General features: G+C 39.8%; 1 protein-coding gene across 2 annotated transcripts in view; it reads left to right on the top strand.

The window, feature by feature from the left end:
* The window catches only part of LOC109886303 (cadherin-8), a 73991-nt gene that overhangs the window by 42565 nt on the left and 17095 nt on the right, over nt 1-14331 (top strand). For both annotated transcript variants that reach the window (XM_031809652.1, XM_020478022.2), the window contains exons 4-7: nt 4456-4575; nt 8156-8323; nt 8526-8713; nt 12099-12346. In XM_031809652.1, coding sequence (XP_031665512.1) covers nt 4456-4575; nt 8156-8323; nt 8526-8713; nt 12099-12346 — 724 coding nt within the window. The remainder of the gene's footprint in view (nt 1-4455; nt 4576-8155; nt 8324-8525; nt 8714-12098; nt 12347-14331) is intronic.

Below are 14331 nucleotides of genomic sequence, written 5' to 3'. Positions count from 1 at the left end.
ACACACACACACACACACACACACACACACATTCCCTTCTAGTTTCTCAGTGAAGGCTTCCTCTGTGTCTTAGAAAAATACCATTAATTGTACTGCAAAAATGACAATGTAAGTGGTTATGTGTGACAGTCCCTTACACTTCACAAGCATGACGTACCCTATCCATCACTGGCTCAGGGGAGCAATTTTTTGGGGGATATTCTCTAGTTTCCTGTCTGGGCCTACACAGTATCTCTCTGATATTCAACACTTCTTTGATGTAAACACAATGGATTTTGATCCTCATAGATTCAGACTGCCCTGACCGTGCTGTCTTTTATTTCTTCCTCATATCCATTAAAGTAGCCCTACTTGCACACAATGTTAAGCATTAGTACGCATGACCAGGGTTATGATGAGTGATCTGTTGAGGGAGACAATGTTTTACTGACTGATTATTATTTCTTGTCAGACTTTTACCACATGCTCATGTCTCCTTATGAGCAATATGGCATGTGCTGTAACACCATTTTCAATGACAGTGCTAGTTGTAAATCATACTGGATTGAACATTGGGTGGGAAATTGGACTTCCATGTTGAATGGCAGATGACAAAGTTGACACTTTCAAGTCATTTCCATACAGACTTGTTTCAGAATTTCCATCAGATCCATCTGCCTCTAACCCATATAGAACCTGGTTGACAACTCTGATAATACATTGGTAGCTTTCCAAGTATGGCATTGCACCTACAGTAGATGGTTGTCTACTGAACCTTGTTTATCCTATTTCTATATTCAAGAGCTTTGGCCTGCTATTTTCATTTGACAACAGGACTGACAGTGCTTAATGTGTTTCCCAGTCTATGCATTTCAATCAACTGGGTCACACAGCAGCAGCATTCACCACAGCAAGCTAGCCAATCCACATGAGTCTCTTAGTCTGACCATGAGCTATTTTTTTTATCGCGGCATAGCCACAAAAGATAACAGTGCCAATATCTATCTGATGGCAATCAATACATGGTCATTCTCTTGTCACAAGGCTAGTGCATTCATAGACCATTGACTACCGGTCAGCCAGTTGAGGACTGGCACTCATTTGATTTGACCTAGAAACCAGAGGAGATGATGGACCTGGGGAACATCCATTCATCAACCTGATGAGTCATTGAAACCTAATTCACATACTGTATTATTCAATACGTTTGAGTATAAATATGTAAAGATGTGAATGAGTAATTCTTTCAAGGACATTCTTTTCGTAATATTTATTTGTATATTATTTGCAATCTCAGATAGAAAATGTGGTACATTTCGATGAGGCAAGACGTGAATAATTCTGCCATTCTAACCACTGAGCATGGTGTTCTTGGAGACAGACACCGTAGTCTATGTGCACCCCACAGTGCAGACACAGGGAGATAACAGCACTGGTGTATCCAAGGTTTTAGAGTTGGATACTACTTTCCGTATGTCTCAGTGACTGCATACATGTACAGGTGGCCACAGAGCCCCATTCTCTCTCACTGTCAGTGGCGAGCCAACCAGGATAGCCTGTCTGGCGTCCTGTTAGCCTCATGGGTCCCTGGCAAGACTGAAACAATTATGACACTGGGAAACAAAGCCATTGCACTAACCAAGAGCTCCCACTCCCACTGCCACAGTGCCACAACTGACATCACTAAGCCTCTGGATTTATCCCCTCTCCAGTTTTCAAGGAAGATTCCTATTGATTTTCTATCACTGTAGCAGTGTACACAGTAAATGGGAGGTGCCCTCTTAGTTTTTCATCTGACGAGACAAAAGGATATACCCCAACATCTTTATCCCGCCCTTGCTCTTGAAACGCTAGCTTTCACATCATAAAGACCATGACCATAACTCCTAATTGCTTAATAGCTTCATAACCTGTGGGCATAACATTTGTTTTCATAATTTGTGTAGCAATAAGTCCTCAGTACTCTAGTTAATATTAATGAGATTACATTAGGTTTACCACAAGAACACAACCTGTAGCATCTCTGGGTGTTTGTGGGCTACTGGAAGAAAACAAAGTCCATGACACATGTCTTTAGACAGGGGAATCGTATGGATTCATTCAATCATCTCAAAGGTAGTTCAGATACTACCACATACTGTAAGTGACATTTGTTTGAGAATTAACGTCAGTAGTGTGACTGCACACATCAGTCGATTTAGGCCTCTAACCTGCAGAGGTTTTGTCACAGACCCAAATCAGCTTTGGAATTTCATTTTTATAAGCGATTGTTATTTTTCATCTCCTAAAGTTGATAGGTATTACATCTTTGTAATTGCACCGGTGGGCTACAGGCATCAAATCAAACCAGAGACAATATTCCCACAATTGAGTTTCCTCGACCAAGGGCCCAGAGGTGCATCCAACTCTGCAGTCATGAGTGTCCCTGAATTCTCAGTACAATATCCAGGAAGGACAAGCTAATCTTTACTGATTTGAAACCGTGCCAAACAGAAGCTTTTTTAATCCCTCATATTTTTTTTTATCAGAGGAGTGGAGAATGTACACCTCTGTAAGGAAAAAGGTAGAGGGGGCTATTTCATGGCCCACTAGTTCCACTGTTTTGTTCCACACTTCAATCCCTATGTATTGTCACATAGTTTGGATTTGCTATTTGCTGCAGACACACCTTTCAAGCAATCAGAAGTATGAAGGTGCTTTCATAATTAAATGCAAATATGGCTCCATTTTCCCACTGCCATTGTAGTATTAGCAATTTAACTTTTAGGCAGATAAGACTTATTATCTCTGAAAAGTGGAGCAATTTCCTGTCCTGTCTTAATTTCATTTGACAATTGGCAAATACCTATAGCATATACCATATACATTATTCTCAACCAGCTTTGCAGGAATAGATTAATTTGTATTGTTGAATACATCAATAGTACTTCATTTGTAATTAATTTGTATTAGTTCCACACATTCCCTGCCCATTCCCTAAACAAAGACTTTGTGACACTTTCAATTAATCTAGGTTTACTGTTCTGGTATTGTAACAGTATTTGAAGCTGTTCTGCGATTTTCGACCACAGGGAAAACAGTGTATATGAATGATATTGCATAAAATGTCATGAAAGGGTTTGATACAACGTAGCCCATCTCCAGCACGCATACATGTACACACACACACACACACACACACACACACACACACACACACACACAGCCTTAGAAATAATAAGCAGTATGAAATGTAAAGGTAAGCCCTGGCAACAGTAAGGGTCATCACAGCACATACATTACCAACAAACACATGTCTCAAAGGGCCACTTGAGGCTCTCTATGTGAAATAATTGGGTAGCAATAGCAAAGCAGGTTTTTGAGTCAAAGTGCAATGATGGTCTATATGCTTTGTTTTGCTTTTGTAAAAGGGAGGACAGGGTTACTATTAATCATTGCTTGACATGTTTGGGCTGTATAAACAGGAAATGCATTCCCCACATGTGCAATATTTAATGACCCTCTCTCATGAAACAGTCTTGAAATTCTACTGGAGTGTGTCTTTATTCTGTAACATGTCATATGAACAGGCTCATGAGAATATTATTCAGTGTACCTGTAAAACTGATGATGAGCACCACATATTCTGAACTGCAGAATGTCTGTATCTACAAAGGCACAACTCATGCTCTCAGCCTCAAAAACATTTGCCAAGCCCCAAAGCCAGGTAATACAAGGTACAACAGAGGAGTTTGGGCCAACAGACTGTGTATTCCTTGCCAGCAGCTGCATGAGGGAAACATCTCCACCTGTATTCCACAAATTTTCTTTCAATGGTCCTAATAACAATCAGCAGAGAAATCAACTAGAATAGAAAGAAAGTCAGCATCCTTACATTAAAACTGAGAAGCACTATGTTAAACCGGCCTGGTGTTATTACTTTGTTTGTGCCAGATTAATGGCACAGCCTAATGACAGGCACAGAGGTGGCCTTAACTAGTGTTGTCCCCCACTATGACCCATTCTGTCTCCTGCAGACAACAGGCCTGGATACCTGTGGCTAGGCCTGATGCCTTCTGTAACCATGAACATTTACCGATGTTGTCAGAACACCTGAGAACATATTTTACAAAAAAAAAATTACCATACCATCTGTACTGTCAAGTTGCTTCCTACGAACAGCTTTCCTCCTTTTACTCTCTTCCCACCTGAGCCACAGACTAATGACGAGTTGGGCATCAGCATCAGCCCTGCTCTTTATTGTTCATTTTTCAAAGCCTTCACTGTACGATAGTGTTCTCTGTTGGGACGTTGTAGCACAGTATGCTGTGTCATTCATGTGTCTGGCAATAAGCTTGTCTTTAACCTTACCAATAAGTACCTCTGGCTTTATAGTGGAACCAGGAAGATTACAAGGGGAGAAGCTAGCTGTAAGGAGTGATTATGGGTGTCAGAAGTCCACTCTATTTTTAATAATGTGCCCTTTCTCACGTACAGGTACCTCAGTCACTAGGGTGACGGCCACAGACGCAGATGACCCAGTCTATGGAAACAGTGCTAAACTTGTGTACAGCATACTGGAAGGACAGCCCTACTTCTCCATAGACCCCAACACTGGTGAGTGGATTGCCATGGTGAAATACTAAATCAAATCAAAGTTTATTTGTCACATGTACAGGAACCAGCATGTGTAAACTATACAGTGAAATGCTTACTTGCAGCTCTTTCCTCAACAGTGCAAAATAAATGTAACTTTCAGGGTCATGGCATGTAAAGTTGTTGACCCTGAACAGATACACTCCTTTTTCATGATTCGATTGCAGTCAAAACAAGTGTTGTTTCAGCTACATTTACAGATCGAATGCATATTATCCATACATAGACAATTACTCAGCATACAGATTATATTTGCATTTTGAGGATATAACTCCCGACAAGATATTCAAGGACTGTTACATATAAATGACAGTGCTATCTTTTTTAATTCCATCTGCCGTCTGCTTATTCTTCAACCTTGACTTTGTTGTTTTCCTAATTGCATTTTCAGCCGACTTGTTAACAGTGTGTCTGTAAGCAACATGATTAAATAATGGTGAAATTACATTAATAAGCAATGAGATGGAAATCAGCTGCTCACAATTTGGAAAAACAACATACAATAAACAAGCTCCAAGAACGTCAAAACTCTATGTACATAACACATATATGAAGACATATTTCTACATGAAGAAACCCTGTTTCCTCCTCAACAATATGATGCATTTTAATCACTCATATCTACCACAATAAAATGGAGAAGGTATATTGAATCTATCTATCAAAGGACAATTTGAGGATCAGCGTGTACGCTTTGCATGATTACTGAGCACATGCAGATGGCTCATTCAAGTGAGCCAGATGTTTTAATGAATGTTAATGACAAATAAAAGGTAAGGGAAAAACAAACATTATAATCCATTTGACACTTCCAACACCATGAAGGAAATGAAAGGCATTTGATAAATAAATAAACATCATGCCCCAATCCATCACTTGGTTAATGGACGGTAGAAAAAAATCCTAGAAAATATCTATGGAAATGAGTGTTTGTCTTTCCATCCTTTTCCGTGATTAGGAATTAATTTGAATAGCTAACGATGATCAACAGAGATGACAGTAGAGTGAGCAACAGAGGATAACTGAAGTGCATACGTGTGAGTTTGTGTGTGTGTGAGCACTTCTTTTAGGGAGAGTTGTTCTTACCTGCTTCAAAGTCATTTGCATAGTGTAAAAAACATTTATTCAAGACAGTGTAGCATAAAAGTTATTTCTCTGATAATAGAGTCTAACCCCCCCCCCCCCTCTCCACCCCCCATCTGGCATAATATGCCAAGTGTGTCAGGCTAAAGCAGACCTTTATTAAGTGTTGATTATTTATTCGATTATTCTACCGGCCTCTGTTTTCTGAGCGGATTATCCTTGCCCTGAGCTGTTCATATTCTGCACTTTGCCACTGCAGTCAATAAGGTCCATTCTGCATAAACATTGTTTATATATATACTGTACCAGTCAAAAGTTTGGACAAACTAACTCCTTCCAGGGTTTTTCTTATTTTTTTCTACATTGTAGAATAATAGTGAAAACATCATCACTATGAAATAACCCATATAGAAACATGTATTAACCAAAAAAGTGTTAAGCAAATCAAAATATATTTTATGTTTAAGATTCTTCAAAGAATCAGTTGTGTTGTGACAAGGTAGGGGTGGTATACAAAATATAGCCCTATCTGGTAAAAGACCAAGACAAATAAGCAAAAAGAAGTGACAGTCCATCGTTAATTTAAGACATGAAGGTCAGTCAATGTGGAAAATTTCAAGAACATTGAACGTTTTTTTCAAGTGTAGTCTCTAAAACCATCAAGTGCTATGATGAAACTGGCTGTCATGAGGACCGCCACAGAAAAGGAAGACCCAGAGTTACCTCTGCTGCAGAGGATACGTTCATTAGAATGAACTGCACCTCAGATTGAAAGCCAAAATAAACTGTTCACAGAGTTCAAGTAACAGACACATCTCAACATCAACTGTTCAGAGGAGACTGCGTGAATCAGGCCTACATGGTCAAATTGCTGCAAAGAAACCACTTGGGCCAAGAAACACGAGTAATGGACATTAGACCGGTGGAAATCTGTCCTTTGCTCTGTTGAGTCCAAATGTGAGATTTTTGGTTCCAACCGCCGTGTCTTTGTGAGTTGGTGAAAGGATGATCTACGCATGTGTGGTTCCCACTATGCAGCACGGAGGAGGAGGTGTGATTGTGTGGGGGTGCTTTGCTGGTAACACTGTCTGTTATTTATTTAGAATTCAAGGCACATTTAACCAGCATGGCTACCACAGCGTTCTGCAGCAATAAGCCATCCCATCTGGTTTGAGCTTAGTGGGACTATCATTTGTTTTTCAACAGGACAATGACCCAAAACACACCTCCAGGCTATGTAAGGGCTTTTTGACCGAAGAAGGAGAGTGATGGAGTGCTGCATTAGATGACCTGGCCTCCACAATTACCTGACCTCTACCCAATTGAGATTTGGGATGAGTTGGACCACAGAGTGAAGGAAAAGCAGCCAACAATTGCTCATTACATGTGGGAACTACTTCAAGACTGTTGGAAAATCATTCCAGGTGAAGATGGTTGAGCGAATGCCAAGAGTGTGCAAAGCTGTCATCAAGGCAAAGGGTGGCTACTTTGAAGAATCTAAAATCTAAAATAAATGTAGATTTGCTTAACACTTTTTTGGTTACTAGGTGATTCCATGTGTGTTATTTCATAGTTTTGATGTAGTTTTGATGTCTTCACTATTACAATGTAGAAAATAGTAAAAATAAAGAAAACCCTTGAATGAGTAGGTGTGTCCAAACTTTTGACTGGTACTGTATATTTTTTATTCTCTGTAATACAAAAAGCCACTTAGCAATTTTATAATATTGGCTTTAGCTATGCCAGATAGGTTCCCAATCTCCCATAACTAGCTACCACAAAGACATTTCAGGCTATCAATCAAGTTAGAGCAGCTAGCTTGTCTAACTATCTTAGCTGGCATGCCTGCTGGCAAGGTTGGTAGACTTTAGAAAAGCAAGCAAAATACTAAATGCACTGAATAAGACATTGAATCTTTTACAGAGATGCAGAGAATCATATTTAGTTTATTTTTACAGACAGCTCAAAAGGTATGCTTTTTTAATTTTTTTTACATACAATTAAGTATAAAAATGATGACTCTAGATTTCAGGTAAAAACTGTTTCAGCTGTTAAAAAAAAAGCTAAATTCTCCACCCCCCAGCCATCCTCATGTACTTGGTGTCCCTTCAGATTTTCAGGGTGCATTACGCACCTGGACAGCATAATTTCCATTCAATCAGAGCACAAATTACTTGCAGACAGCAGTACAACACTTCAGCAATCAAACACATTGATTTGCAATGCTATCCACAGGATCAGAGCTTCTCTCCAGGTGTTCTGTCAGAAATTCCACCACTGTTTAATAAAATACATGCTTAAAGGTTGTAATGAAGGATACTGCAACACTCTTAAAGGTGCAGTGAAGCGATCATGTCAAGCGTTATGAATGCCTTTGTATACCCCATTCTGTTCATTTATGTGTATGTTGATTTTTTGCAATAACAATATATTTGATGTTCATTTTTTTTGCTTTCAGCGATCATTAAAATTGCTTTACATGGGATGGATCGAGAGATGCGAGAGGAGTACCTGGTCGTCATTCAAGCAAAAGACATGGGTGGTCATATGGGAGGGTTGTCAGGGACAACAACAGTTACTGTCACACTAACAGATGTCAACGATAACCCGCCAAAGTTCTCAAAAAGTAAACAAAATGTCCAATTCTCTCTCCATACACTATAGTTAGAACCCATTATCGGCAAATCTGAATGTATTTGTTGTTGTTTTGCTGCGTTGTGTTTTTTCATGAATTTCCACAATAATCAGAATTGTACTAGTTATAACGATGCATAGATAAGGAAACATCTACTGTTAGGGTGAAATAATCATGGTGTCCTATTCTTCAGGTCTGTACGAGTTTGTGATCCCAGAGGAGCTTGGCATTGGTCAACCTGGTGGCAAGGTAAAGGCAAATGATAGGGACATTGGCGAGAACGCCAAATCAACGTACAACATCATTGACGGTGATGAGAAGGACGTCTTCGAGATCACTACAGATGCCCAGACTCAAGAGGGGATCCTTCGTCTGAAGAAGGTAAGGACCTGATGCAAACTGCTTTGCCCTAGGGTTCCACCAACAACCACTTCATATCTTTAACAGCTTCAACTTAAACAAGGGCCAAATACTAGATTGCAAGACGGGGTATCAAAGGAGGAAGATTGTTCACACAGGCTACAGGTCAGAACTGTATATCTAGAATGATTTCATTTAAATTGACCATGGGGAAAAAATGCTATTGTACTACATATATCATGCAAAGCAGTTTCAATGGCGAAGATGCATAAAGATGGCGACCCCCATTAATGCACCATTGAATTGATCTATAAGACTATATCAACAACAGCTACCAAATGTACACTGTTGATTTGGTAGATGATTAAATGTACGAAAGGGAAAACAAATTATATGTCATGTTTGCCTCCAGCAATCTAAATGTTTACTGTTACACAGCAATATACAGTATCACACATTTTCTGTAGAACTGCGATGATAGAAGAAGGAGCTACTTCAGGCCTGAAGTATTCAAGTGTATACATGAGTGATGGATGTGTGCTCACGTCTTGACTCATGGTTAGTTTAATGTCTAGAGTTAGAGCTATAGATCATTCATGCGCAATAGTATGTCATTGCGTTTGGATTCTAAATGACATCACATTAGGACATCCACTGTGTCTTCCTGTAACTATGAACAAGCTATTGGATGAAATGAAATCATATTTTTTCTGATGATCTGCCTTGAATAGATTATACTCTACTAAACAAAACAGACGGCTTGAGAACAAACTAGACATGATCAATAAGACCTTTGAGATACTTCCCTCTAGTATTTCACAGTGACAGCAGTGCTGTGGCTCTGCCTCGTCACTTTATTCTCGTATACTTGGCCTGGAATCTGTTGCCTGCATTGCTAATAGCATGATGGATGAGATTGCATGTGAAAAACAGGAAGTCAACTGCCTACTCTCTTCTCACCTCTACATCTCCAGATGGTGAAGTTCAGATTACTTTAGCAGAACTGGTATTTCTGCTTCCGTTCCGCACTCTGAACAACATATTCTTGGTTTCAGAGCCCTGTTGCACCAGCTTGTAGAGTTTTTCTTAGCCAATGTGGAATAACAAAGGATGAAATGGAGCAAATAGCACCACCACACCCACAGCAACAAAAATAGCTCAATAAACTGCTGTCAAATACCAAGAGCAAATTATTAAAGATTCTTTGCGGCAAGGTTAAAAAATATTGATCTAAACATGACTGCAGAAACACAAACTAGGAAGTGGCTTTGTTGTTTTGGGTCTAAGCTTTTTATCTTCCACCCCTCAGGTCTATCGGGGGATGTTAGTGGGAAGTTCTGCTTCCTCCACCAGCCAGCACTGAACTTTGATGTCTCTAAATGGCCTGTGTGTATACATACAGATCCTATCCTGAGGCTCATGGGAATTTGATGCATGGCACAGGAGGGCTCTGAGGTGGGGACATCAACAAGGGGCAAGCATGGGGAAAATGGAGTGAAAAAGCTGCCCCATCTTCATGTGCACATACTGTAGCAACACAAGCCGGTCTAACACTTCCACTACCATGTTCCATCAATATGAAAACCAAAGTGCTGCTCTCCGGATTATAGAGAGTCAAGTGCTGCATGAATTGACCTCCCCCAAAACAATGAGTAATGGCAGAGTGGCATAGAGGGCCAATTCAAATATGGCTGACTCAGTGGAGAGGTCAGATGTCATTGAGGATCATTTGAGAGGATGCAAATAGGAATACTATCTTCAAAGTTCTATTCTGAGGTAAAACTGTTGAGGTAGAGTCGCTTGTTGAAACGATCATACAGTGTTAAGAGACAAAAAAACATACTGCTTTGTTATAAGGTATGTTCAATTATGGTCAATTATGCATAACATTTTAAAAGTACAAATATAACAGCAATGCAGTATGGAGTCTGACTTGCAATGCAGTATGGAGTCTGACTTGCAATGCAGTATGGAGTCTGACTTGCAATGCAGTATGGAGTCTGACTTGCAATGCAGTATGGAGTCTGACTTGTTAATTGTTGATCTTAATCGAATACAAAAACAGAATAGTGGTGATCAGGAAATGGTGCTGAATAGTTTAACTATTGTGGTATTCCTTTCTTTAACTGCGGTGTAATCAATCTGACAATTGACCCCTGTACACTTTTAGCCCTGGGCTCCTTTATACTTGGTATTAAGCTGGAATCCTTTGAAACCAATGTTTGCTCTTGGTCCAGCTGTTCACTCCTCTCAACATAGAGGAGGAGGAGAAGAAGGTGGGGAGAGAAGGGAGAGGAAGGGCGGTTAATAATGAAAATGCTCCAAATAGCTTCTCAGACAGCGGAAGACTGGGCTGCAGGGCCCTCTCCATACGGGTGCCCTGACGCCAGACGTGTGGACTTCAAAGCCCCCTGTCAGTCCCCGTCCCCAGCTGCTTTTCTCTCACAGCTGGGCCTGCTGCCGGCACTGCCCCAGCGCTGGCCCGACCCAGCCTAGGGGACCATTGGATTCTTTTTATTTCTTTGTGAAAAGCTGGAATACATTTTTTGATCCCTCTGCTAACCCCTCTCATTCCCAAAGCCAACTCAGATCCCCTCAAGCGGCAAGGCCCAGTTTTGATTTCCCTATAAATCCTGTTTTTTGAGCGTGGAAGTGACTTGATCCCATTATTTGAGTATTATAAGAGTGGCCAGAGGTGATTCAAAATACAATTGTGAGAGTCTGGGATGGCTGCTAAGACACCAGAGAGTTAAATGGTGGTGTTTTTACATGTTGCAAATATTCAATGATGTGTAAAAAAGTAGTGGACATTGGTTCTCAATGTCCTTCTGAAATAGGAAAGAGACCATCTGTAATTTCAGGGGTACGTTTCTTGCCACAGAAGCACTCATAGGTATGCAATTCCCCCTAGGAAATGTCATTATTATGTTAGAATTCCTGAATACACATCCACTTCTATTCATGTGATGATAATGCCTCAATAATTGCTATCCTTCAAATGATTGCCGGCAATAATTTTGTAACAGTGTTATCGTGCACTACCAACAAAATTATATTTTCAGGTAGCACAAACCTACAAATAACATTATTTTTAATGATTTCCTAACACATTTGAACCAGATTGGTGTGATACCAGATTAGATTAATCTTATTTACAGCCTTATTCTATCCTAAAGCAGATGTGGTAACACATGGATTACTTGAGGTGAGATTGTGGTTATTGCTAATAATTACAAATGTTGTTCCACCCTGTGCTTGGATTATTTCCTTAAATGTTTTTGATAGGATCAGAGATCACACTATTAAATTTCAACTCCGAAAGTTCTTCTCCATCCACATCAGGTGCATTTTTTTCTTGCAGCTTTGGACATCAGTGAAAGGTATTTGTTTCTGTCATTTTCCACAGCCTCTGAACTTCGAGACTAAAAAGTCATATACACTGAAGGTGGAGGCGGCCAACATTCGATTTGATCCCAACAGTGGTTCCCCCTTCAAGGATACAGCCACGGTGAAGATTGCAGTGGAAGATTCAGATGAACCCCCTGTCTTCTCCAAGCCCACATTTGTCCTGCAGGTGGATGAGAATGCCCCCATCAACACGGTTATAGGAACAGTCACAGCCCGCGATCCTGATGTCACTGGCAGTCTAGTCAGGTAAGAAACAAGATGATATTCACATATTGCCATGGAATCACATACATATTTTTTTAATATAGTCGTCCCACTGTGCATGTTCCTTTGGAGGTGAAATGTGAGCCGATGGCTGCGCTTGTTTCCTTAGGACCACAATGTAGTAAACTTGAAAAAACAGCACAGATAGACTTCTCTTAGTGGTGACTTTGTCTGCTGCGTTTCAGTTGTGCGACTTATTCTTAGACATTTCACAAGGGCACCTTGTATAGGTTATACAGGCAATTTCTCTCCATCCACTACGTCATTTCATTAATTCTCCAGTGACTTGCCGCTTTCCCCGGACAACACTCAACAGGTTGTGTAATTTCATGGTGAACAGAGTGTGAGCTGGGAATCATTTATTGGCTATTGCCAAAGCAGGGGAATTCAACCTGGTTCCATCTTCATCATTTAAAAAAAAATAGGCATACCAATATAATGTAACCTGTTCTCATGTTTGGGTGTCTCTTTCCTTTTCCTTCTTTTTTTCTTCTTCTGTGACCCCAATGTTCTTTTATGTTGCACATTCACAAAGTTTTTCATTATCACTGCGCTGCGCATGCATATTTATTGATGTGTGTAGTGTGTAGATATGTGGTATATATTATTCTGCTGATCTATGTGTGATAAGCACTGCCCTATTTCATTTGTATGTGAACATGTCTGTCCAAGTGATTGAAATAATTGTCATACACGTACTATATTGTACTATATTGACATCTCAGACTGGCAATTAGGAATAACATTTTTTCTCCTGTGTAATGATGTATTAGGTTGTTTTTTCAATCTGGACTTTCTCACTGAAAATATACTTTTTGATGTTTATTTCTAATTCCTTGTTTTCTGTTTTGAATGAAAGAGCACTTCATGTATTTACTATTTTGTGGATAAGATTACACATTTCGATAAGTGAATTGAGGCTGTAGGATATTATGCCAGTGTTTGTAAGGCTGTCCGAAAGCTTTCAAGCAATCAGAGTTAGAGGACGCTTTACGGAACCTACTTAGAGGCTGTAAGAGTTTGAAGCCAGAGGAAAGTAGTGATTTTCTGTACGTAAGTGGTTAATGTCACATTGCTTCCCATGTCTGCCAATGTCAATGAAGGCATTCAACAGTAAAGCCATTCTGTTAAGGAGAGGAAGGGAATGGCTCTTACACAGCTTGAGATGTTCCTGCCATCTTGTGTTGTTTCCCAATACTGATCATTTGCTCCACAGCAAGATGGAATGTACCTTTAAAGTCCCATGCAGTCTTTTAAAAATTATTATTCACCACTGTATGTCTAATAAATCACTGTGTGTGTTTATTTCATGAAAATAATTTCCAAAATATTTATCATTTTTTTCCCTGAGCGGCCATTGAAATGCTCAGTCTGATCATGTCTTCTTGACACAAATGTTAATATATGTACATACACAGACCTGATTGGCGGATAGGATCGCCTAGACCAGGGGCCTCCGACCTTTCAAGCATGAGAGCTACTTTTAAATTATGGAACATGTCGCGAGCTAATCATACATTTCTCACTTTTAATTTAGCTGGTTTGTGATTTTTTTCAGTTTTTCTCTCAACATTTTTGAATTACTCTTAGAGAAACAATGAAATTGGATGTTGGGAGTCCATGTCAATGCTTAAATCCCATCAGAATATACTTTTTGAGTGTAATACACCTTTAGAAAGAGGAACGTGCTGGTCTAAGCGATGTTTTTGCTGCTGCATTATGTCATGACATGAGATTGATACAAATAATCAAGATATAATTCTGCCAGGTAAGCCTACATTGTCGTCAACATTTTACTGAGAAGGTTTTTGGGAAATTCTTTGTGTCTACCCAGAAGACAGATATCATTATGGCTAACAGACTTACAGGGGCAATATGAATGGATATAAATAGGCAGATATTGTGTTACGTTTGGCTTTTCAAGCCAATTGTGGCTTCAGCGCCTTTAGAAAGTATTCATACCCCTT

This window comes from Oncorhynchus kisutch, linkage group LG3 (genome assembly GCF_002021735.2).
Source record: "Oncorhynchus kisutch isolate 150728-3 linkage group LG3, Okis_V2, whole genome shotgun sequence".
In the NCBI taxonomy this organism is placed as follows: Eukaryota; Metazoa; Chordata; class Actinopteri; order Salmoniformes; family Salmonidae; genus Oncorhynchus; species Oncorhynchus kisutch.
The sequence above is the reverse complement of the archived record's forward strand: the minus strand, read 5'-3'. Positions and strand labels throughout refer to the sequence as shown.